This window comes from Priapulus caudatus, unplaced genomic scaffold, assembly GCF_000485595.1.
Source record: "Priapulus caudatus unplaced genomic scaffold, Priapulus_caudatus-5.0.1 Scaffold38, whole genome shotgun sequence".
Classification (NCBI taxonomy): domain Eukaryota; kingdom Metazoa; phylum Priapulida; class Priapulimorpha; order Priapulimorphida; family Priapulidae; genus Priapulus; species Priapulus caudatus.
This window is the reverse complement of record NW_014577099.1, coordinates 196,663-218,792: the sequence shown is the minus strand read 5'-3', so window position 1 is coordinate 218,792 and position 22,130 is coordinate 196,663. Positions and strand designations below refer to the sequence as shown.

Here is a 22,130-nt window from a genome sequence, read left to right as displayed (position 1 = left end):
GCATCGTGTTGTTCATAGTCTGTTTTGAGTTAATAAACGCAGTGAAGCTGCACGCCATCGTATCTTCTTATCTATATTGTGTTACGTATTATAACATTTATAGTGAAATGATAGTACCACTATTGATAGTACAAGACACTATTCACATTTTTACAGTGAATAATAAGAGACTAAGAGTGATAAAACACGGAAATTGATAAGACGCGTGTCCTATATTTGACTACATTATGGTTCAAGCAGAACCGAACAGAAGATTGGAGTTATCCCGCATATTTCACGAGCGTAATATCACAGCAGTGGCGATTTTTACATAATCTTTCCATCACGCCTACTAAAAATCGTCCGCAGACTACATTATCGAGTAATGATAAATTTAGTTAAAATTATAACAAAGACACAATAATACTTATTTGTTATTTTTTAATACCATTTCCCAATAAAAATTTGTTAGGTTAAGCACAACCCACCTGAACACCGAGCACCCATGTCAAATATGTGGCACAGGCCGGTAGTTTGGGAGTTATGAGCCACACAGACATTTCGGTTATGCCCCAGTCACACATACACGACGCACGACCCGCGCACTGAAAATTAATCAAAAAATGGAAAATAGATCAGTGCGTCGTTGTGCGCCCAACTTTTGTCAGGATTTGGGAGAAGCTAGCGAGTTGACAACGAATGCACAGCGTGTTGCTAGCGCGCTGCGCGTATACAGGGCGCACATGTTAAAAAATCCAACGAATGCACAGCGTGTTGCTAGCGCACGGAACGAATGGTCCGCGCATGCACCGCGCATTCAACGCACAGCCAGCGCACAGTCAGCGCACAGGTCAGCGAACGAACAGGTCACGTGACTGTGACTATAAAAAGCGGCGGCTCGTCTTGCTTTCCTTCATATCAAAGTAGTGACGAGTGCACAACTTCAATATGCCACCAAAGAGAAGGAACCCGACGTCCCCGAACCCCAAGAAGAAGACTCCTATTGCTCCTGTTGCTGGTGTCCGCGGTCGTGGTCGTGGTCGTGGTCGTGGAGGCAGAGGCAGAGGGAAAGAGCTGCCCAGCCTGGACCCTGCTGCTGTCGTCGAAGATGCTGTCGAGGATGCTACACGCTATCTATCCTCATCCCATCAGGGCTCCCCTACTCACTCACGCTCTGGGTCATTAGACAGTCATGCATCGCTGGCATCGCAGGCATCTACTCTGGCCAAGGGCAAGAAGAAGGACAAGAAGGGCCACAAGCTGTCCGATGAGGAGGAGGAGTTGATGGTCGCCTACTTGGAGGCAAACGAAATGCTGTGGAACAAGAAGGCAACGCACTACAGAAAACCTGACATGAAGAACGCTGCATGGCAGAAGCAGGCAGAAGCCATGTCGAAGGAAGTCTCTCACCTGCAAGGGTGGTTCAAGGGCATGAGAGACAACTTTGCGCGCCTGGACAAGCTGCCCAAGTCCGGGTCCGGGCAACGGATCTTCACAGAGAGGGAGCTATGGACCCGGAAGGAGTTGCACTTCCTCCAAAAGATCACCTACCACAGACCAGAGCCAGTTAGCAGTGTAAGTACAGCTACATATTGTTAGACTATTGATACTTTTTATGTAAACATGTATCTTTACTATCAAAGGGTCCAATGTATCTAAAAAAATCAATTTGCAATCATTTTTGCATTCTTTTAACTTATTATTTTTATTATTTTGTACTTGCAGGTGAAGGATGCGATCCAAGCACACAGTGGTGATCTCTCGGCTGCTGAGGCTGAGTGCGCCAGGATCGGCGTAGAGGCGGACGCAGAGGAGGAAGAGCCTCAGCAAGCCTCAGCAGTCAGCGGAAGGAGCAAGGGAAAGGGTAAGCTGTCGGAGGACGCTGTCATGGCCACCTTGCAGAAGCAGCTGCAGGAAACTGGCCAGCAGGTGCTCCAGTTGCAGCAGAAGATGCAGCCCCAGTCTACGGCGGAGGTCTTCGGGACTTACGTCAAGGGGACACTGGTGAACTTGTCAGAACGGAAGTTCAAGAAGGCGCGCACGAACATCAGCCGGATTCTGGAAGCTGCCATGGAAGATAGCGATGAGGAAGAGCCTCCACAAGTCGCGTCGCCATCCTTCTGGCAAGGAGGACACCCCTGATCCAGCTCTGCACCCACCTTCTCGTCCTCTCCCAAGTACGTCGAGCGGTGGCAGCCAGCCCAGGACTGCGGCTACATAGAGAGGTACCAAGCCAGCATGGCCAACCAGATGCCGCCTCCTCCTCCGGGTCCACCACAGTTCCCCCAGCAGCAATAGCAGTACCCCCAGCAGCAACAGCAGTACCTCCAACAGCAGCAGCAGCAGAAGAGCGTGTGCACAGCCATCAGCGATGCTCACCAGGTGCTCAACACCAGCTTGGACACAGGTGCGGTGAGTGCCAGTGCTGGAGGCTGTGAGCGTGGCCTTGCAGATATGTCTCTGCCTCACATCTCTGGCATCTCTGGCATATCTTCGCTGTTGGAGACATCTCGGGACTCGTGAGTAGCTCAAATGCTACAGAAGAATACACATGGATAGTGCTGATTATTGAATGTTATGAATAAATTTTTTATTTTAACTTTAAAACAATGTGTTTTGTGTTTGCTCATTTTACATGTAATATTTTAATAATAATATTTATTGATTTATATTGCGCACGTTGCATGCAGATATGTTCACGTGCGCATTACAAAGACTGATTATAAAACAGCGGACTGCAACACTGTAAAATAAAGATGCTTAAATTACGACAATCCTATAACAATTCCTGATTATAAATAGTGGACTGCAACATTGTAAAATATAGATCCTAAAAACCACAATAATATAACATTTTCAATAAAATAGAACTCAAATCAAATGTACACCTAAAAATATAATGTCTATGTGTTAAATGCAATGTTAAATAGATGAGTTTTGACTAGGCGTTTAAAAGATTCCAGCTACTTTTCACATCGAATATGACTAGGTAGCTTATTCCATAATTTTGGGGCAGCTGATGAGAAAGCTCGATCGCCAAGTGTAGCCAACGTTTTTACAGCTGGTGGCTCAATTAACATTTGGTTACCAGAGCGTAGACTGTACCGATTATGTCTCTTTAATGTGACTAATTCCCTGATATAATCTGGTGACATACAATGTAATGCCTTAAAAGTGATGAGTAGTATTTTAAACTCTATACGGAAATAGACTGGCAGCCATGTATATCCATGTATGATGTATATGGATTGTGTAGTATTGTACCCCCGGCGGGGGGGGGGTCTAGATAATCCTGTCATGTTGTGAGTTGTGAGTTGTGAGACAGGGACTCGTGAGTAGCTCAAATGCTACAGAAGAATACACAAGAATATTGTTGATTATTGAATGTAATAAAGTTTTTATTTTAACTTTAAAACAATGTGTTATGTGTTTTATCTATATCATCCTGTCTTGCCATGGAACCGGCTTCGGAGTTGGCCCAGTGCTTGATGAGGTTCCTCTGCTTCTTTCCTTCCTTGTTGGAGGTGTTGCTGCCAGTGACTACGCGGGTGTCCTGCAGGTTAATGCCAGTTCTCCACGCTCCTGGGACGTAGTCACGACCCATGTTCTCGGCACGGTCAAGCTGCTGGTTCTGCATTCCTGGATACCGGGTCCTCATCAGGTTGTGGAGGATCATGCATGCTGTAACAATGAGCTTGACGGTCTCGGGCTGCTGCTGCATCGTGCTCAGGAGAACTTGGAAACGGTTGGCCAGGATGCCGAAGTCATTTTCTACGACCCTCCTGGCTCGGGAAAGCCGGTAGTTCAAGATGCGATCTGGCCGCGTCATACCCCGGAGGCTGTACGGCTTCATCATGTTGGGTCGTAGGGCGAAGGCATCGTTGCCGACAAAGAAGTAGGGCACATCCTGGTTGTCGTTGGGAAGAGGATTGGGATCAGGGAAGCCTAGACTACCATCTTCAACGCATTCCTTCAGCTCAGAGGCATTGTATATCTGAGCGTCTGATGCTGATCCCATACCGCCGATGTCTGCCCAGATGAACTTGTAATCAGCATCCACGAGCGCCATGAGGACAACGGAGAAGAACCCTTTGTAGTTGTAGTATAGGGAACCACTGTTTGGAGGACACTTGCAGTTGACGTGCTTGCCATCAAGTGCACCACAGGTATGGGGGAAGTTCCACCTCTCCATGAACTTGTCAGATATGGCACGCCATTCCTCAGTAGTGGTGGGACAATTCATCACCTCATCCTTGTACTCATCGATGATGTCCTGGCACACTTCTGGGATGAGCAGGGATATGGTGTTGTGAGGCACCCTCCACCCATAGGACATTGAGTGATATTTGGTCCCAGAGGCAAGATGCCGCAGAGTGAGGGCAAGCTTCAGGCCAGGGTCGAGGGCCTCTCTGTAGGTTGTATTCTGCTTGGTGATCCTCGGACCCACTCTGGTTAGCAGCTCGTCGAACATCTCGGGGGGCATACGCATGAAGTTCTTGAAGGCTGCCTGGTCTTCGTTACGGAGTTCAACAAGTAGCTGGTCATACAGGCCAAACTGTCGTCGCCTACCGATCCACGGTCGGACCCAGAACCTCCGTTGACCTCTTCTCTTTCTCCTTTTCCTGATGACATGAACTTGGTGAAGTGCCAGTTCCGTGAGGTTCTGCTGATGTTGGAGAATCGCGATTTCGTATTGTAGTCGCAGCCTGAAGGGATCCTCCATCTTCTGAGGTGGTTCTTCTAGACACGATCAGCAGGAATCTCTGTCATCACCCATGAGGGTCGGAGGAGAAGTGATGATGGTGAGGTGGGCGGTACCCGTTTATATACCCTATGGCTACACGCTGCGTACACGCTAGGAACACGCTAGGAGAACGCTGGGCGCGCTACAGACTTGTTCCGCACTCGTTCAGCACGCCCATATTAGCTGCATGTTCGCTGGACATGCGTTAGAAGCACGCTAGGTGTGCGCTAGGTGTTCGCTACACCTCAGCCGACGAACATACAACGAATACCCATCGTGTGCTCCGCGTGGGTCTGGCGTTGGTCCAGCGCGCTCTGCGCGTGTCTGGCGTCCTTCTGGCGTGTACATTCATGCGTCGAGTTCCGCGCACAATTTTGTGCATGCACAAAAATCCCGACGCACACGACGCGCACGAGCGAATGACAACGAATGCATAGCGTTGGTCCAGCGCGCTCGACGAACGAGTAACGAATGCTGACGCACACCCAGCGAACGGCAACGCACTGGCCAAAATTGCTAATTTTTCAGTGCGCGGGCCGTGCGTCGTGTATGTGTGGCTGGGCCTTTATATCTGCGGCCTGTTGAATAGAAACCTTACTTGGCACCGACTAAACACTTATTTCAGACATTCGTGATGTTTATTACCCTTTCTGTATTTAAGTCACGCGATGAATACAGCAAATAGAATGAACTCAAAAGAACACTGTTTATTAAACTTTATTTCATTTGACAGTTCCAGTTGGAATGTAAAATAGGACAGCTTTCGTATACAAAGTAAGTGTGTAACGCTTGCTACTACATGTGAAGCTTATGAATATAAGTCTATAAAACAAGTGTATCGAAATTAAATTCTACAGACACTTCCATTATTTTAAAGTGGTTTTCTTGCGAAAGAAGTGCTCTTAAAATCTGAATCATGATTACTACAATCGCAAAGGCTTGCATACTTACGTTTACGTACTAATTATGTGTAATGTTCAGCAGCTTTGATTCTGTCTTTGTTCTTTGTTAGTACAGTATACTATGTGTACTCGGAAACGTATGAAATGGTTAATAAATAGCTGGGAATCCGTTCTCAAAACTTTCTACAAAAGCTTTAAATTACATTAAATATTCTGGAGCATCTAAACTTTCACATACTTACATATGGGTGGGTGGGCGGGTGGGGGGCAACATTTTATATAAATACAATAAGAAATATTCCACATTCACACAGCCCTTTGTATAAAACAACAAATTCCGTATAGTTGGGTGGCTTAGCCACATTTGTACACATACCTAAATACTAATTCACGAATAAAGTATCGTAAAACAGTTGCTATTAACTTACCCATGACCATGAAAATGCTGTTCAACCAGTAGCCTCACTTATATACATCGACGTGCTTAGAAGCACAAGTTCAAATTTATAATTATCAACGGTGTCACACCGCATATGCACACAGTAAGGTGCCTAGTCGCACCTGTATGTTGAAAACCTGTAATGTTAATTTATAGTAATATTTCAATACAATTTACAGATAAGAGGATTTTGTGTATATGCACGTTCGCGCGTGCGCGTCTGTCTGTCTCTCTCGCTCACTATCTCTCCGTGCGTGCGTGCGTGCATGCATGTATGTATGTATGTATCTATGTATGTATGTACGTACATACGTATGTATTTATGCATATATATATATATATATATATATATATATATATATATATATATATATATATATATATATATATATACACGCACATACATGCATAGCAGATTTACCGAGGGGAGCCACTGTGCAGTGAACACGCACAGTCTAGCTGCTCCATGTACTCTGCTATAATACACTATGTGCGGATGCAAGAAAATCGTGCGCAAATGCACACCACCCTGGCGGTATACTCTACTATTGATAACCTAGGCACGGAGCTAATCTAGCCAACCCGCTAACACTGCAAACCCCTCAATACCACCACGTCCACGACTATCGGCGACGAGCGAATACTGCGCACATAAATAAGCCCTTTTATTTCTAGCTCCATGTAATAATGCACCCATAGTAACTGGCTAGTAACGTGATCAGTCATGCTCTTGCTTGCTTCGCAGTGAATGTCTAGTACTGGCCACGTGAAAGCAATAATTACTGGCCGGTGAATGATTAAAAAAGCAGTACTTATATAAGGTATGCGGCCACAGCCATATCTCATCCATGAATCTGAGTATCAGCATGTGATATTTGCTTCGAAAATGACTAACTCTCCTATCACCTTACTGGTGCTCGGCATCACAGCACACACACGAGATAAACATAAAATGCGCTGCACGACAACCAATGAACAGGAAGGGATCCACAAACAGACATGCACCACTTACATTTGATCCACTATCTGTAAACTATTTTCAACGCCAACACATTTGATCTTTCCCCCCTGCAATAACGTTTTAAATAGAACAATAATACTTCACAACCTGTCTCCTGGGGCAGAGCTGCCCGATTATAAGATATAATAATTGCAAAATTGGCTCTGAAATATCTTAAAATTTGATTAAAAAATCTTGTACTCAATAATCCTCGGTCTGGCAACCTTGTTTCTAGGTTATCAACAACAGTCAAGAGCAAGCCATTCACTGTCACGCCTTCTTACACGAATATACAAAAGACTTTTAGGAAACACTTTTTGCAAAGCCATTTGGTAGACAACACTACTCATAAATAGTTGCCGTTCAGCCACCAGCCAGTTGACACCAAAACAATTACACATGAACATGACACAAAAGGGGAGAAACTTGACAATTACTGTCATATGATATATATGTCATATGTCTCCACACTCACACACGCATGCATGCACGCGCAAACACATACGCACGAGCGCGCACACACAGGCACACACACACATACGTACACACACAGACACACGCACACACATACTCTATGACTTACCACAATAAAAATAGCTGTACAATATAGCTGTGCAACAAAGATAAACAGGCCATGCGCGTAAACGTGACCACTAGTAGCTGTATACAGCACTAGCTGCCCGTTTGTGAGGCCAATATCAGAACAGAGATCTGTATTCGCCCGCCTGTAGTTTCCCTTGTATGCAGAGCCCCCTAGGGGCAATCGCCAGGTCTTCTTACACGGCACCCGCTTTTCTATTGCCTCGATTCGTGCCTGATCTGCATTCCATGGTGCAAAGACCCAGTCGGTAGCAGAGCCCTCTCTCCGTGGGACACGGTTTCCCGCTGGCGGAAATCTGGAGGTGTACTCTGGGGTTTTTCGTCTGCTTGGGCGAACGTGGACCATGTGATCGACTGACGATGCCGAGCATGTCTCTTGTTTTGCCCCACGCAGCGAGGAGCAGAGCGAGCGTCGAGCCCAGCGACAGATGCAATCAGTCGGATCACCGGAGCAGTTTCATCGTCTTTTTCAGGTTGTCAAGAGCTGCCTGTCGACATGCTCTATCCTCATCTATCTTCTGCTTCGTGTGCCTCAGAGCCTACAAAGAGTAATAGTTAGTACTATATTAAATGAACTTTTCTGCTTTCACAAAATAAGGACAAACCAAGCTAGTACAATAATTACTTCAGCAGATATATCAATAGCAATACTCATCTTGTGATTATATGAAAACGAAGCAAAAGTTAAAAAATCAAAATTATTTTTGTTTCAGTAAAAAATAAATGGTCTTCATATAAATGTTAAAGTTTAATAGACACCTCAGAAAATACACACTTGGTATATTACGTAAAAGCTAAACGAGTAAACGTAGAAATAGGATCATTCTGTTGTATTACTGATGCCATCATGTGGATTCTGTTAGATAACATCAATACATAAGCCAGCTGTTATTCACCTTAAATAAAGTTCAGAACTTATTATACCGAATTATTACTGCATTATGAAAGAGGGAATTTCAGTTCTGTAAACTATAACTCTTATGGACTTGCTATGATGCCCGTGTGTGTATCTTGCACTTACTGACAGCTGCAGTGTGAGTTTTTCTGTAGTGTCAGCCAGCTCCGCATTATTCCCACGCACTTTCAGGCAATGATCCAACAGGAATGCTCTCTCTTGGTTTTGCTCTGCAATTGCACAACACATACAGTCATGATATTGTAAATGCAATTTTCGAAAATAATTTTAAACACTCAGCAGAACTAGTTGATCACACGCTCTATGTGTTTGCACTGGTGGGCAAATTAATTAAATTACAAAACACTTAATTAATAAACAAACAGTACAATTACACACGAGAGAGAATATATATATATATATATATTAGGAAAGCCAACATTTCTGAGTGGCAATGGCTTGTGCAGCGCTCTTACCCTCCATGTGCCGTCGGTATGCTTCCATCACTGACTCTACTCCTGGCCATCTGAAACTTGCGGTACCTGCTGACGGTGTGACAGATATCTCCCTGCCCGCCAGCTCTCTTCCATCTTCCCAACTGAACGCTGCATCGTCACCCACTTGTTCCTCTTTACCCTGGGGCATGTAACCCCTCAGCTCTTCTCTACCCATTGTTGCCTGACTATCGGACTGTGGTATAATGGTCTGCCTGGGTCTAGCACTAGAGACCAAAGACGTATATTGGGCCGCAGGTATCTTCACTGGAATTTCCGTGTTGGGTCTGAATAAAACAGAAGTAATGTTTCTTAAAGAAAAATTCACTAGTGAGATCAAATGAAACTAGAATATATTAATCAGAGGAAAATACAAATATTGTCTAATGAGACCTACATCAGCTCAATCATATTATCAAGAGCATATAAAGAAGGAGAGCGTACAACGGTAAAATGCTGAAACCATGTTGCAGTACTAGTCGAATTAATAAACTTTCCCCGTTTTATTTTGACGATTCTTTGAGTATTATTCGATTCAGTCTTATTGATCAGCTGTCCTACCTTGTTCATATAAAACAAACCGCATGTCCCTACGATGCCCCTACGCTGAGATAATGAGCGGTGAAAATCTGGTATTTTCGCCGAACACCGACTAGACAGAGTGCGACCCACTCTCGAAGTGTGGCCAGTGTGTTGCTTCCGGTCGCCGCTGTGTAGCGCTGACTCGATAAGTTATTACTACAGCGTTACTACATCCAGCGTAAGGGGCGGGTCATCACCATGGAGATAAATAACGACGTTTTTGTGGAGTAATGGCTGCGTCAATGACTGGAAATGCGAGAAAAGATAGTAGAAGGAAAATGAATTTCATTGTCAATGAATGACGGAAACACGCGAGGTTTCCCGAAGCCAGGTATCGCCAGAACGCGAGTCGGTTGCAGTACTGACTAATATCTAGTCAGTGTTCGGCGAAAATACCAGATTTTCACCGCTCATTATCTCAGCGTAGGGGCATCGTAGGGACATGCAGTTTGTTTTATATGAACAAGGTAGGACCACTGATCAATAATACTGCAAAGAATTGTCAAAATAAAACGGGGAAAGTTTATTAATTCGACTAATACTGTAACATGGTTTCAGCATTTTACCGTTGTACGCTCTCTTTCTTTATAATTATATGCTCCTGATATTATGCTTGAACAAATGTATAACCGTACAACAGCCTGGACGCATTTACCAGGAAATCAATCCACTACGCCACGATTCTCAGAATACCATGCTACGTTGGATTAGCCTTGGTGGTGGATGAACTCGAGTGGTTTCTTATCGAAAGTAATTAGACGAAGTTACTGCTTAGCAAATTTTTTAAGTATCTGTTTTAAAGGCTGTAAACTTGGTAATTATATAGCAGTCCACAAGTGGCCAGCCATTCTTTCTGGTCAAGAACATATGACCAGAATACATACCTTAATACCTGCCCATTTCATAAGGTTAAAAAAAGTTACCATGGCACTTCCTGTATTAATATAAAGCACTTCGAGAATTTCAGGTACGATCATACATACTTCTTCTTGGCAGGTAGAAGATGTAAATGCTGGTGTCTGTGGTGGTGATGGTGGTGGTGATGATGACCTTTATGAGCCAGGGCAGGCTTCTCCTCTGTGGCTCTATGTGACGTCTGCACCGTGTCTCCCCCATTGCTGCCCCCTCCTGCCAGGAAACTCTTGTGGCTTGATGCTATAAATATGTACCAGGTTAGTGTAAACGTTAATCACGTGTTGTGTGTAATGCGATGAAAATCCAGAGTTAGATTCCAAAAAGTTGATGTTCATAGACATAAAGCATATTGAGAGCACAGACCATCGGTATAATCCATGGGTGAACAAAATAAGGGATTTTAGTAGACAAAAAGCCAAGATGGTTCGAATAGTCAAACTCGACAGTAATCCAGTACAGGAGCTCTGTAATTCGTGTAAATGACTCAAGAAGAGGCACTGCTCAATAGACTTGCCTTGTTTCTGAGCAAGAGCCTGTTTAGTGGACTGCAACACTGACTCGTGAAACTCATGAGCAAAGTCCTGACTAAGCCGGTGCTGCCCTCTAAGGTCAGAACCAGGCGAAGTCCATAACTGCCGAGACTCGGTCCCGGCCGGTCGGCAATACTGCTGCGGTTGTGACTGCGGCGGCAGGCTGTGGGACTTTTGGACTTCAACAGAGGACACATGCTGCCGCTTGGCATTTAGATGTCCATGGCCATGAGTGCCTGGCTCGTCCGGAGCATCGCGCTTAAGGGATGCTACCTGTTGAGAGTCTGGTCCTGTGAAATAACACGTGCAGCTATAGATAGCCTAGCCCAGACGAGAGCAGAGCCAATGTACGATTTTCAGCGATTTCAGTTTGGAATGTGATAAAAACCCAAGGTATAATCTTGGCTGAACACAGCGCGATTTCTGATGAACTGAATTTGTCAAAATTTCTGAGTCATGGTTGTTTTGATTGTGAACGTTCTGGTTCACAAGAAATAAATAATAATAAATGAAAGGTGAAGCAGAAGAGATGCAAAGCCTATATTTGTTGGGATGCACTGGGTGGGGTGTGATTACCACTCAGGTTTTATATTTCAGGATTTTGCGTATTTTATAGTCCCAAAATTGATTATGCCTTTTAGCGTTGTTAGTTTTATGGCAAGAGCAAAAAACCCTTATCAACCATTTAAATCCATAAAATTTTATCCTCCAGCCAGAACCTTTATCGTGGGACACACGATTTTGACTGCTTTTCTTCAAGTCAATACTACACTCCAACTGATCACTTGTTTATCATTAGTATAATAACATAATTATGAGATGTATCATATATATTGACATGACTACGATGACGGTAACATGAACAGCAACAACTTGACACAATGTGTCTATCTAAGTTTACCAGTCTGCCGTTGAGTGCCGCCCGTCATTGAACTAGATAAGGTGGCGGCTGCTGCCTTAATCCCCAGTCGCTTTGCTGCCCTTTGCTGCTGGTTCTCCATGAGAGTTCGTCGCACATGCTCCATTTCTGCAGAAAGCAGCCAAAACTCGATCATATTACCACCAATAACCGTCAGGTATCTGATGAGATGATCAATACTACTACTAATTTATCAGTTCTCTTTAAACGTTACACGTTTTCTCTGATAAAAGAAGTTCTCATAAATCTTATTACTATTTTATCAGCATGTACGTAATCATAATGTAAACTTCTCTAGTATGATTTGTTATGTGTGGCATATTGTTGCTTAGCAACAAGCTATGTAAGTAGATCACGTGTACAGTCCAGAAAGTTTGAGAGAGTTTGCAAGGCTGTTTATAAAAGCTCTCGAACATCGAGCATCGTTTAGAAGGTTCTGGAAAAAGATAGATTTGTAGAGTGTTCCAGCAGTATTACTGGTTACTATGTAAAGCCAGCATGCATAGTCGTGAGGGGAGACAGTGCATAATCATTAAGTAATAGAATATACATCCAGAGAGCTGCAATAAATGGAGATCTACTCAAAGCTACATGTCACATCAGCTTCCTCGGAACATTAGGAAAGGACAGGAATTCGAGTCAGCAACCTACACTGCACTCTAGGCCTGGCTACGATCAAGACTCATAAGAAGAATCCGATTTACAAACATTTTGCTGTCGTTAATCTTAGTCATTATTTGAACTGTTCCCGTATATGTACTATACATAGTAATATTCAACCCATTGTTAATTAAAGTTGTCGAGTCGAAACAAACTTTCTGTGTTAGATGTATTATCTGTTGGTTTTACGCCGGGACTGGTTATTTCTGACCGTAACAGATTGCATAAAGAATTTTATTAAAATAACCAGCTTTTTTTTAAATGATCATAATCTCATGTGCTGATCAGCAACAGGAAGATATGAGACCTATCACATCTCTACCGATCAAACACCTGCGATCTCACGCATCTCACATTACTACCCTACTTCAGTTATTGGGTTCTCATTTAACAAACAAAATATATTGACTTAATAAATAATTGTGTAGTGTTACACGAAATTATCATTCACGAAAGGATTCAATAAAACATTAACGACAGAGGACTAATGATAATGCCTGCTGCCACCTCTGTGCCATTACCACCCTCCATCTCACGTTATACAATGCTAACATGCTGACGGATGCTTGCGTTCAGCCTGAAGCTTCGTGACTCTACTTTGAGTAGCGGACGTGTCAGTGTTTGGTGGACACGCCTTAGGAGTCTATGCTGATCATTAAACGCGGTATGATGACACTCGCGACACGGATGTCCAATCGCCTGCGTGCTCTACGAACACTCACCCTTGCGACGCGGCAGCGTGACGATCTCTAGGGCCAGGCTGGAGAGGAACCTTGTCTTCTCCGTGTAGTCTCGCTCGCGATTCAGGTCGTCCGGGTGGTAGCGCGTGTAGAGCATGGGCGACGTTGCCGGTGGCGCCACCTGCACGTCGTCGGGACTCGTGCTCTGCTCGCGGAACAGCCGCCGCCGCTTCCTCCGCTTCGTCGTCTCCATCTCGTCCTTATCAGCCTGCGTGCCGAGCCCCAGGTTACTCAAGAAGCTCACCTTCTGCAAGTTCACGGAGTGAAATGGGTGCACTCGCAGCTCGCATTTCGACAACGGAAAACTCGCTTATTTTTTTTATATATCTGATTTCTTATGTTTTATGTTCACAATTTTTATTCATCTATAGACTGAAACCTTTTGAAGTTAAAACAGGAGAATTTGATAGAATAATTTCAAAGAACTGAATACTTGAACAATCCTGCAGAAAATACTAACTCTGCTAAATTATAGTTAAATAGTAATAGGATTACTGCATCTCTTTAAGAGAGCGTACAAGTCACAAACGAGCTAACAGTTCCTGGCTAGTGTTGCTGTGCAATAGAGTTGACTCATAGTCGTAATACAAGGATAAGGTTACTCTCGGTAAATATGTCTAGTCTTACTACAAGAAAGCTGGCACTCCTAGTCTCACTAAATAGAAGGGTTAACTCAAGAGGCTCAATATAAGGAAGAGGTCATTCCTACTCTCACTAGTCGAAAGGTCGCATTCCTAGTCACACGTTAAAAATGAGAAAAGTAATTACATTGCTAACAATTCACCACTAACATAGCATGAATTTGTTTCACCAACACCCTGGAAACTAACCCAATGGATCTAAACACAATAAAGCCTACCCAGCCATCCTGTTCAAATATAAATTCTACTGTAAAGGAAATCGGTTTTTTGCCCTACATTGTAGCAGGAACGTAACGTAAATACTGGTACGAATACGGGATAAAAAGGACATTCTTGGACTCATTATAAAAACGCCCTCTCTTAGTCTCACTACGAAGAAAGTTTGCGATTCTTGCTGGCAGTAATGTAGTGCGTGCGGATCAGTGCTTACTCTGGTTGAGCCGTCGTACTGCAGCGGCGGTCCGTGTGCGATCGTCAGCAGCCGCATCCTCTTCCGCTCCTCCTTCGCCTCCTCCTCGTCGCTCTCCTCCCCGTCGCTGCGATACATCGACTTCATGCGCGCCTCCTTGATGCGCTCAATCTCGTAATCCAGCTTGCTCTTCTCGGGCCTGCTAGCGATGACGCCGCGCGCGCCGCCACGGCCGCCGCCGCTCGTCTGCAGCGAAGCCGGCTGCTCAAGCTTCTCCGGCGACGGCTTGCGCGCCACCACGCCGTTGTACTGCGCCGCCGCCGCTGCGCCGCCGTACCCCGCCCTCTCACACTGTCTCTGCAGCAGCAGGTGCGCTGCGGCGGCAGCAGCGGCAGCGGCGACCCCTGGCGGCCCCTGGTGCTTGTGTTTCGCGCTGCGCGGGCCGGTGCCGGCGTGGTCCGGCGCGCGCCGCAGCTCTGAGATGATCGACGGCCGGTCCTGCGTCGCGCGCGGCCGCTCGGCGTATCCGTCGCCACGCCTCTCCGACTCCGCGCCGCCGTTCACCATGTGCCGGTCTGAGTGCAGCAGCGCGGCGGCGGCTGACGAGGAGGAGGGCGGGTGGTGGGGCCGCGAGAGGATCGACGTCACGTGGTGCGACGAGTCGCGGTGATGCTCGCGTCGATCGTGCGGCTCGCGCTCATCCCGCTCTGGACGTTTCCGACTCAAGTCAAGAGACATCGGCTCTCTCTCCTGTGAAAGACGGTGGGCAGCCATCAGATCCTGCAGGAGCAAGACACGAGATGTAGCTTCGAATAGAAAATACCGTTCCCGCACGGTTAAACTTGTGTACCACTACAGTGTTTTAATAAGTAAAGCTAACACATGTAAACACACCTCATCTCTCTCACAAAAGCAAAAACACTCTTCCTCTTTCTTTCAAACATAGACGCACGCGCGCGCACGCACGCACGCACGCACACACACACACACACACGTATGCACGCACGCACACACGCACACACACACACTCACGCACACACTACTCGCTCCCTCTCCACTCCCTCACCAGCTAAGCGCATCAGCCTACCTGCGACTTTGACATGTGCAGCAGGTGCGCGGCCGACCGATGCTTGACGTCGAGCGACTGCCTGTAGTCGGCAGGCGGCTGCCGATGTCGGCCGTGCTCCCCGGACGACGCCGACGACGACGACTTTGCTGCGAGCGGGTCCTGAGGGATGAAGATGCCCATGCTCTGCACGCGGTTGCGCTCCGTGTAGAACGCGTCCTGCGGCGTGAACCCGCCGCCGCCGCCGCTGCCGTGCTTCGCCGGCGAGTAGCGCGACGCCGACGCGCGGATGTAGTCGCCGCGCTGGTCGCGGATGACGACCGAGCCGCCGCCGCCGCCGCCGCGGTCCTCGGTGCGACGCTCGAGCTCGCGGTCGCGCGCACGCTCGACCTCGGCCTGTCGCTCGCGCTCCAGCTCCCGCTCACGCGCCTCCAGCTCCCGCATCCGCTGCTGCTGCTGCTCCTCCTCCAGCTTCAGCCTGCCGAGCGGGAAACAAACGTGGATGCTAAGCGTGGGTGAAGCCGCCCAGAGCAGTGGTTCTTAACCATTTTTTGAGTCATGGTTCCCTTTGAGAATCAGGTGAAAGGACCCCTCCCCAGAAAAATGTACATAAGCACATAAACACAAAATTCTGGGAAACAAACGTGGAAGTAAAGCGTGGATCAGCCTAGAGCAGGGGTTCATAACCTGCAGTCCATGGACCATTTTTGGGGTATGTGGATGGGTTTCAGGGGTCCGTGGATGGGCTACAGGGGGTCCGTGGATGGGCTTCAAGGGGTCCGTGGATGAGCTTCAGAGGGTCCGTGAACCAGGCACATAAAAATTTTGTGTTTATGTGCTTATGTGCATTTGTCTGCGGAAGGGTCCGTAGCTTTCACCAGATTACCAGAGCCCTGTAGCCCTGGAGACCTTGAGGCTTTCAACCACCGTGCCAGGTCCTGTGTGCTGCAGTGGCTAGGCCGAGTGTAGTGTAGTGACCCCAAAAGAAGAAGACCAGATTCTCAAAGGGTCCATGACTCAAAAAAGGTTAAGAACCACTGGCCTAAAGGCCATGGAGGAGTCCCAGCAACAGGAGTCGGTCTGGAATTTCATAATCAATCATCGGCTGTGTTCAACCGATCAGTGACCGTTTAGAATTGGCTAATCGCATGAAGCATGAATTCTAGATATTAGGTAATACCAAAAATTCTAAGAGTACATCATGCACACTGGCATGTAGAGTACTCACTATCTATATGCTCAACACAAGTCACAATGAAGAGCTGACAAACGCATTTTCTCTTGCTTTTTCACATATTGTGCACGGCACGTTTTTTATTAAGGTTGGATGGGTTTAGTGGGTGGATGGATGGATAGATGGACGAATGGATGGATGGATAGATGGACGAATGAATGGATTGATAAACAGATAGACAGATAGGTAGTTAAGTCAGAGAATTTCTAATGTAAGTTTGGGAGTGCTGTGGCGCTCAAGCGCGATCACGGTCACAAAAAGGCGACGACAGACAAATACCTTTCGCTACTGGACGTGGATGGCAGTCTCGCACCGGGCGAGGTAAGTGACAATGACTGAGAGATCAGCTCTGCGGGGTATCTACCAGACAGCATGGCCTGGTGCAGGGCGGGATGGGGGAGCATTCCTGCAGGGCTCGCCGACAGCGAAAAGAACGGCGACCTCAGCATGTTAGCATATCTCTCCATGTACAGCGGATCGTCAAGCCTGCAAAGAAAAATTGCCATCATTGCAAGAGAAGAACATCAGAAACCATCGCCAGAAGCGAACGATAACGAATTTGTCAAACAAAATAACGTTTGTCGATTATCTACTACTGTTATCAGTCATGCAGAGCATATACGTTCCACGTTTTTACTGCAACTAACAACACTATGTGTTGTCAATATTATTCTCGATTCGCCACACAAATGCCAAAAAACCTGCCAGAAAAGGTCAACTTACAAATGATATCCACCTCATAACAATTAGAACTAGTAACTAAGTCCTGAAGATGTGACTTAGTGTTTGGTAAGTTGAAAGTAGCTGGTGGTTCTCACCTGAACGCAGGATGACCATATGCAGAATGTGGTGGTGGCAGATAGGCAGGGTGGTACGGATACAGGGCAGGGTCGAAGCCCATCTGTGGGGGCAGGGGAGGTCGGATCTCTTCGCCAGGTCTGTAGGGCTGGAAGCCCCTTGCCGACTCCATGCTGCTACGCGAATGTGACGTTCTGAAAAAGAGGTCATAAAAACGTGCTCGTGAACAACTTCAGATGGCTTGTCAAGAACTGCACAGGATCGTAGTGATTTCACACCGCAGTTTCGCGTTTCCCGTTTCTCCTCGATTAGTTTAGGTATAGATACGATAGATACCACGTCTACTTCGTTTGCGAATCACGCGAGGTAAGCCCCTGAATCCTAGAACTGTGTATTGGACACGATCTCTTTAAACATTACGTTAATTATGATATCCTCAGAAACCGTGGATTGACTAACGTCCAACTAATTACCACCTAGAAACTGAACAAGACCTGGTGCAAGGACAGGTGCACAGGGTCAATAGTTAAGCTGGGTTTACACTACCGACTTTATGTTGGCGAATTGGCGAGTTGGACCATTTTCGCAATTCGGCGAGTTGGAGAAAATGGAACATGTTATAATCTCCCAACTGGCAACTGGTTGCTATCAATCGGTTGGTCGTGCAACTTTTACGTTTACACTGCCGATTGTCGGTTGTATAGTTGGAAAGTTGGTCCAATTCGCCAATTCGCCAACACAAAGTCGGTAGTGTTAACCCAGCTTTACTCGTGCATGCCTACCTGAGTCTGTCTGCCTCACCACTAGGGGGCCTCGCATCTTCTCGTCTGTCTCCGTACGCCAGCGAGCGGCTGGAAATGTCGAACTTGTGTTCGGCAGGGTTCGCTGTCATGTTCACTGTCGATCCCAACCTCTCCATACTCTGCAGCAAATGCAATCAACGACAATTTGACATGACCTGGATTATTAATCTCTGTCCTTTATTCATTTAAATCTCTTAGTTCATCCTACTATATGTACATATATGCATTTTGTATGTCTCATGCAGTTCACTGAAGAACATTTTAATAATGAATAGTTTAAGACATGTTTAGACAGTTATATGGTGAAATAACTGGCAGGAAAAAACCGGACTACCGGCTATTAAGGGGGAGTTGTCCGACCCTTTCGGCCCCGCCCTCTTGACTATGGACCCAAGTTAGTTTCAGTTCTAATGACTAATGACCAACATCGGTTAGGAGGGTATTTAAGAAATGATAATAACCACGAACACGTGTACCTTTCTTGATTCCGTGTTGTGAGACTGAGTCGGTGCGATCGTGACGACTGGTGGAGTGTGGATCATGGCCGACTGACTGTTCGACCCTATGAGGGGTGGTGGCACCGCACGCCTGGGTGACACTGATCCCTGGTGCGCAGCCGGGGCAATAGCTCCTTGCTCTAAATCTGTGGAGTCACACAATATGATTGTTACTCCACGTGTTACTACACGTGAAACTCTGTGCAACAAACTGGTTGAGGATGTTTGTGTGTGTGTGTGTGCGCGCCCACACGCTTTTTTGTCTGTGCAAACAAGTTTGTGTTTAGAGGGTGTGAGCAGAAGAGTTTCCATGGGTGACGATGTTTGTGTGCATGCGCGTACGAAGAAGTTTCTGTTAAAGGGTGCGTACGAGGAAACTTCCGTCGGTGAGGGTGTTTGTATGAGTGCTTGTCCTATGGTACGCATGCCTACCTGCTGGATCTATAGCTTGCTTTGCCAGCTTCCTTAGAGCTGCAGCAAAGCTAGAGGTACGTGTTGCGTTGATCGCTGAGTTGTTACTGACAGCCGTCACACAGCTGGGAGAGCCCTGGCTTAGTGGTGGCACTGTCGCTGTTGTACGTGTTGGCCGCTGGGGGGCGCTCATCATCGCTAGCGAAGCTGCCTTGTTATTAGGTGGTCCTCCTGCAAATGAAGACATTGAAAATTAAGCAAGAGGTGCTACAGTCAAACAACAGCAGGAATAAAGCAAGGCAATGTTACGTAAGATCAGGAGTAGATAATATGCCTATTATCTACTCCTGGTAAGATGCATGTATCTATGAAATAGATGCAATCACAATACTGTTAATGTGGACACACAAACATCATGATATATATACACAATCCTTTATCGCAAGACAGTCTACTTAGCTCGTGGTTCAACTATGCTTGCTCTAAATTAATTGTTTGTCATATTTTCCCTACTATGTTACCAATAATAACCATACATAGCCAGAAACAGCTCCTAAACCGAGTCGACTAACAGCACTTATTCCGTTAATAAACAGCCTATTTAAATACGCTGCAAAAAATATATAAAGTTACGCCGACCAATATATCAACTTCACTCAAATACTCCCGAGTCTCCTTATAGTAAGTACTGTGTAGAGTGTGCTGTATCCTTCCTCACACGCAACCATTCACGTGTATTTACACAGACACACCTCACCAACTTCTTATTACAGCACGAATAGATCTAAGACGGTGGTAATAAAAAACCGGCAGATCATGCGCAGCATGCCTAGATCAAGACGCGGTAAGACCTCAAGCAGCTACCATCCTCTTCACTTACTGCAATAACACGTCAACAAAACCCATCCTACGCGTTTCCTACACGTGTAGTTCATAGAACCTAATATCTAGTGTTGACTGTTGGTACTTGGTGGAAACTAGTCGTAATTACTTCACCCAAATGTGGAGAAAACATAGTGGAAATTATTTCCACATGGTGCCTTTCATTCACGCAGCATTTTAAGAAAGAACTGGAATCGTTTTAAGCATACTTACACGAATATACATATATATATATCAGAAGTAGATAATAGGGCAACTGATCAAGAGCTAATAATACGGCTAGGTATAGGTATTATTAGCTCTTGAACTGATGAATACTGATCTAACGCTTGTGGAATGTGCGTTTATGAACAGATTACTCCGTCATTCCACGTGAGTGACATTACTCAGCACCCAGCACCAAGCCCAGCACGCACAACCCGTAAAAACCGACACTCTCTCTTTTGGACCAATCTGCCTGTCAACACAACCATAGCTTCGCTGACGAGTATGTGCACAGACCCTTTAGTTGTTCTGCACAACAAAGACCTCACATGATGTAATAATGGTCACGGAGACTGCGCAGGCACAGAGATGTGACAATGCGAAGGCAGCAGTGCTGGCACAGAGCCGGGAGAGCAGTGATGGCAGAACTCACACATGCTCGCGCGTTCACGCGGGCATCCGTCCACATGTAGGCCCCTCCAGAGTATCCAGTTGTAAAGCCGAGGCAATTAGAGAACATCGAAAACAAACTAACCAGGCATGCCTTTCTGCGATCGTGGGGAAAATTCCTACGAGCCTGCTCCATTCACTTTTTTAGCCAAGTGTCTGTAAGCATATGGCAGCGAATCGAAAGGGCAGAGTGGCTAGCGGGTTGAACTCATCCTGGGGAAGGAGGAGGCGACAGACAGTTGCCAAGAAGCACGTGTTATACGGTTCATTCAACATGGGTACATGGCGGGCAGTCGAGCGGCCAAATTGGTCCAGTTAATGAATCTTAGAAAATGGGTCACTGAAGCGAAAAAGTGAAATGTAAAGCCTATAAAAAGCAGTTGTAGCTTAGGGTTTAAGGCTAGAGTTTAGGACCATTATTGTTCTTGTTAGATTTAGGAGTAGGATTGGAGTTAGAAATTACGGTAATGACACGGCGATTTCAGTCATGACAGTCATATTTTTACTCTACCAGAAGGCCGAATAGAGGCGTTAAGGACGATTTGACACTGCACGCTGAAACGTACGGAATCGGACCTCGGCAGAGAGACACAGAGCCAAACCTCATGACGACGAACTCTCAGCTCGTGCTTTATGCTACATGGTAGGGCTTCACAAACTGTAGTGCAGCACACCACTAGTGAGTGCCACAGCCGCGCGACAGAAGATCAATTCGAACGTACGTAATAACTGCTGCGGAGAGGAGGCTGGCCTGTGCGTGCTGCTTTACCATGCACTGCGCTGCTCATCAATCGGTCTGTTTTGCTTCGCACCAAGAATCGATTAGCAGCCGTAGGCGCGTCACTGTATAGCGTGCACGCACCGCCGAACAAAGATCTCGCAGGAACATCGCCGCGCGAGGAAAAGGTCGACCACAACTAATGAATCGCGCACTGCTGCGCTTTGTTTTTCGCGCCGATTCGTTCTTCTGGTTAATTTAATCGAGTAATCTCTGCGGCAATACGCGACCGGTTTACTCGTACATACACGCGCGCGCGCGCAAGCACGCACGCACTTCACTCGTAGTGGGGGGTTCTCCCATTACGGTTGCATTTCTGCTCGGTATCACATGCCACATCTTCGTGGTGGAGGCTGTCCACACTGCTACGCACGCCGCTGCAATGCACCCGTGTTTATGAGCAAACGCTCGCTCTGCTGCGAGTTAGACACCAACCGTTTGGCAACTGGATATTCGCAGTGGCATGTGTGTGAGTCGCAAAAACGCACACGTTAACACGCGTGAGCACGCGCACGCACGCACGCAGTCCAACACGCATACGCGCATACACACATTGAA

At 46.3% G+C, this 22,130-nt stretch overlaps 2 protein-coding genes across 2 annotated transcripts in view; both read right to left on the bottom strand.

Moving 5' to 3' along the window:
- Nucleotides 1-3,388: 3,388 nt before the first annotated feature.
- Nucleotides 3,389-6,057, bottom strand: LOC106818960. The gene is made up of 2 exons (XM_014823629.1): nucleotides 6,054-6,057; nucleotides 3,389-4,263 (listed from the first exon to the last, which is right to left on the bottom strand). The coding sequence occupies exons 1-2, from the start codon at nucleotides 6,055-6,057 to the stop codon at nucleotides 3,389-3,391; spliced, it is 879 nt and encodes a 292-aa protein (XP_014679115.1).
- A 1,727-nt stretch (nucleotides 6,058-7,784) lies between these two features.
- Nucleotides 7,785-22,130, bottom strand: part of LOC106818949 (genetic suppressor element 1-like) — an 87,520-nt gene continuing 73,174 nt past the window's right edge. The window contains exons 7-20 of the mRNA XM_014823618.1: nucleotides 19,280-19,489; nucleotides 18,827-18,993; nucleotides 18,330-18,469; nucleotides 17,568-17,741; nucleotides 17,029-17,235; nucleotides 15,537-15,993; nucleotides 14,471-15,229; nucleotides 13,382-13,646; nucleotides 11,982-12,107; nucleotides 11,065-11,370; nucleotides 10,619-10,790; nucleotides 9,036-9,340; nucleotides 8,686-8,789; nucleotides 7,785-8,203 (exon numbers count right to left, since the gene is read on the bottom strand). Of these exons, the coding sequence (XP_014679104.1) occupies nucleotides 8,108-8,203; nucleotides 8,686-8,789; nucleotides 9,036-9,340; nucleotides 10,619-10,790; nucleotides 11,065-11,370; nucleotides 11,982-12,107; nucleotides 13,382-13,646; nucleotides 14,471-15,229; nucleotides 15,537-15,993; nucleotides 17,029-17,235; nucleotides 17,568-17,741; nucleotides 18,330-18,469; nucleotides 18,827-18,993; nucleotides 19,280-19,489 (3,488 nt within the window). The 3' untranslated portion in view covers nucleotides 7,785-8,107. The remainder of the gene's footprint in view (nucleotides 8,204-8,685; nucleotides 8,790-9,035; nucleotides 9,341-10,618; nucleotides 10,791-11,064; nucleotides 11,371-11,981; nucleotides 12,108-13,381; nucleotides 13,647-14,470; nucleotides 15,230-15,536; nucleotides 15,994-17,028; nucleotides 17,236-17,567; nucleotides 17,742-18,329; nucleotides 18,470-18,826; nucleotides 18,994-19,279; nucleotides 19,490-22,130) is intronic.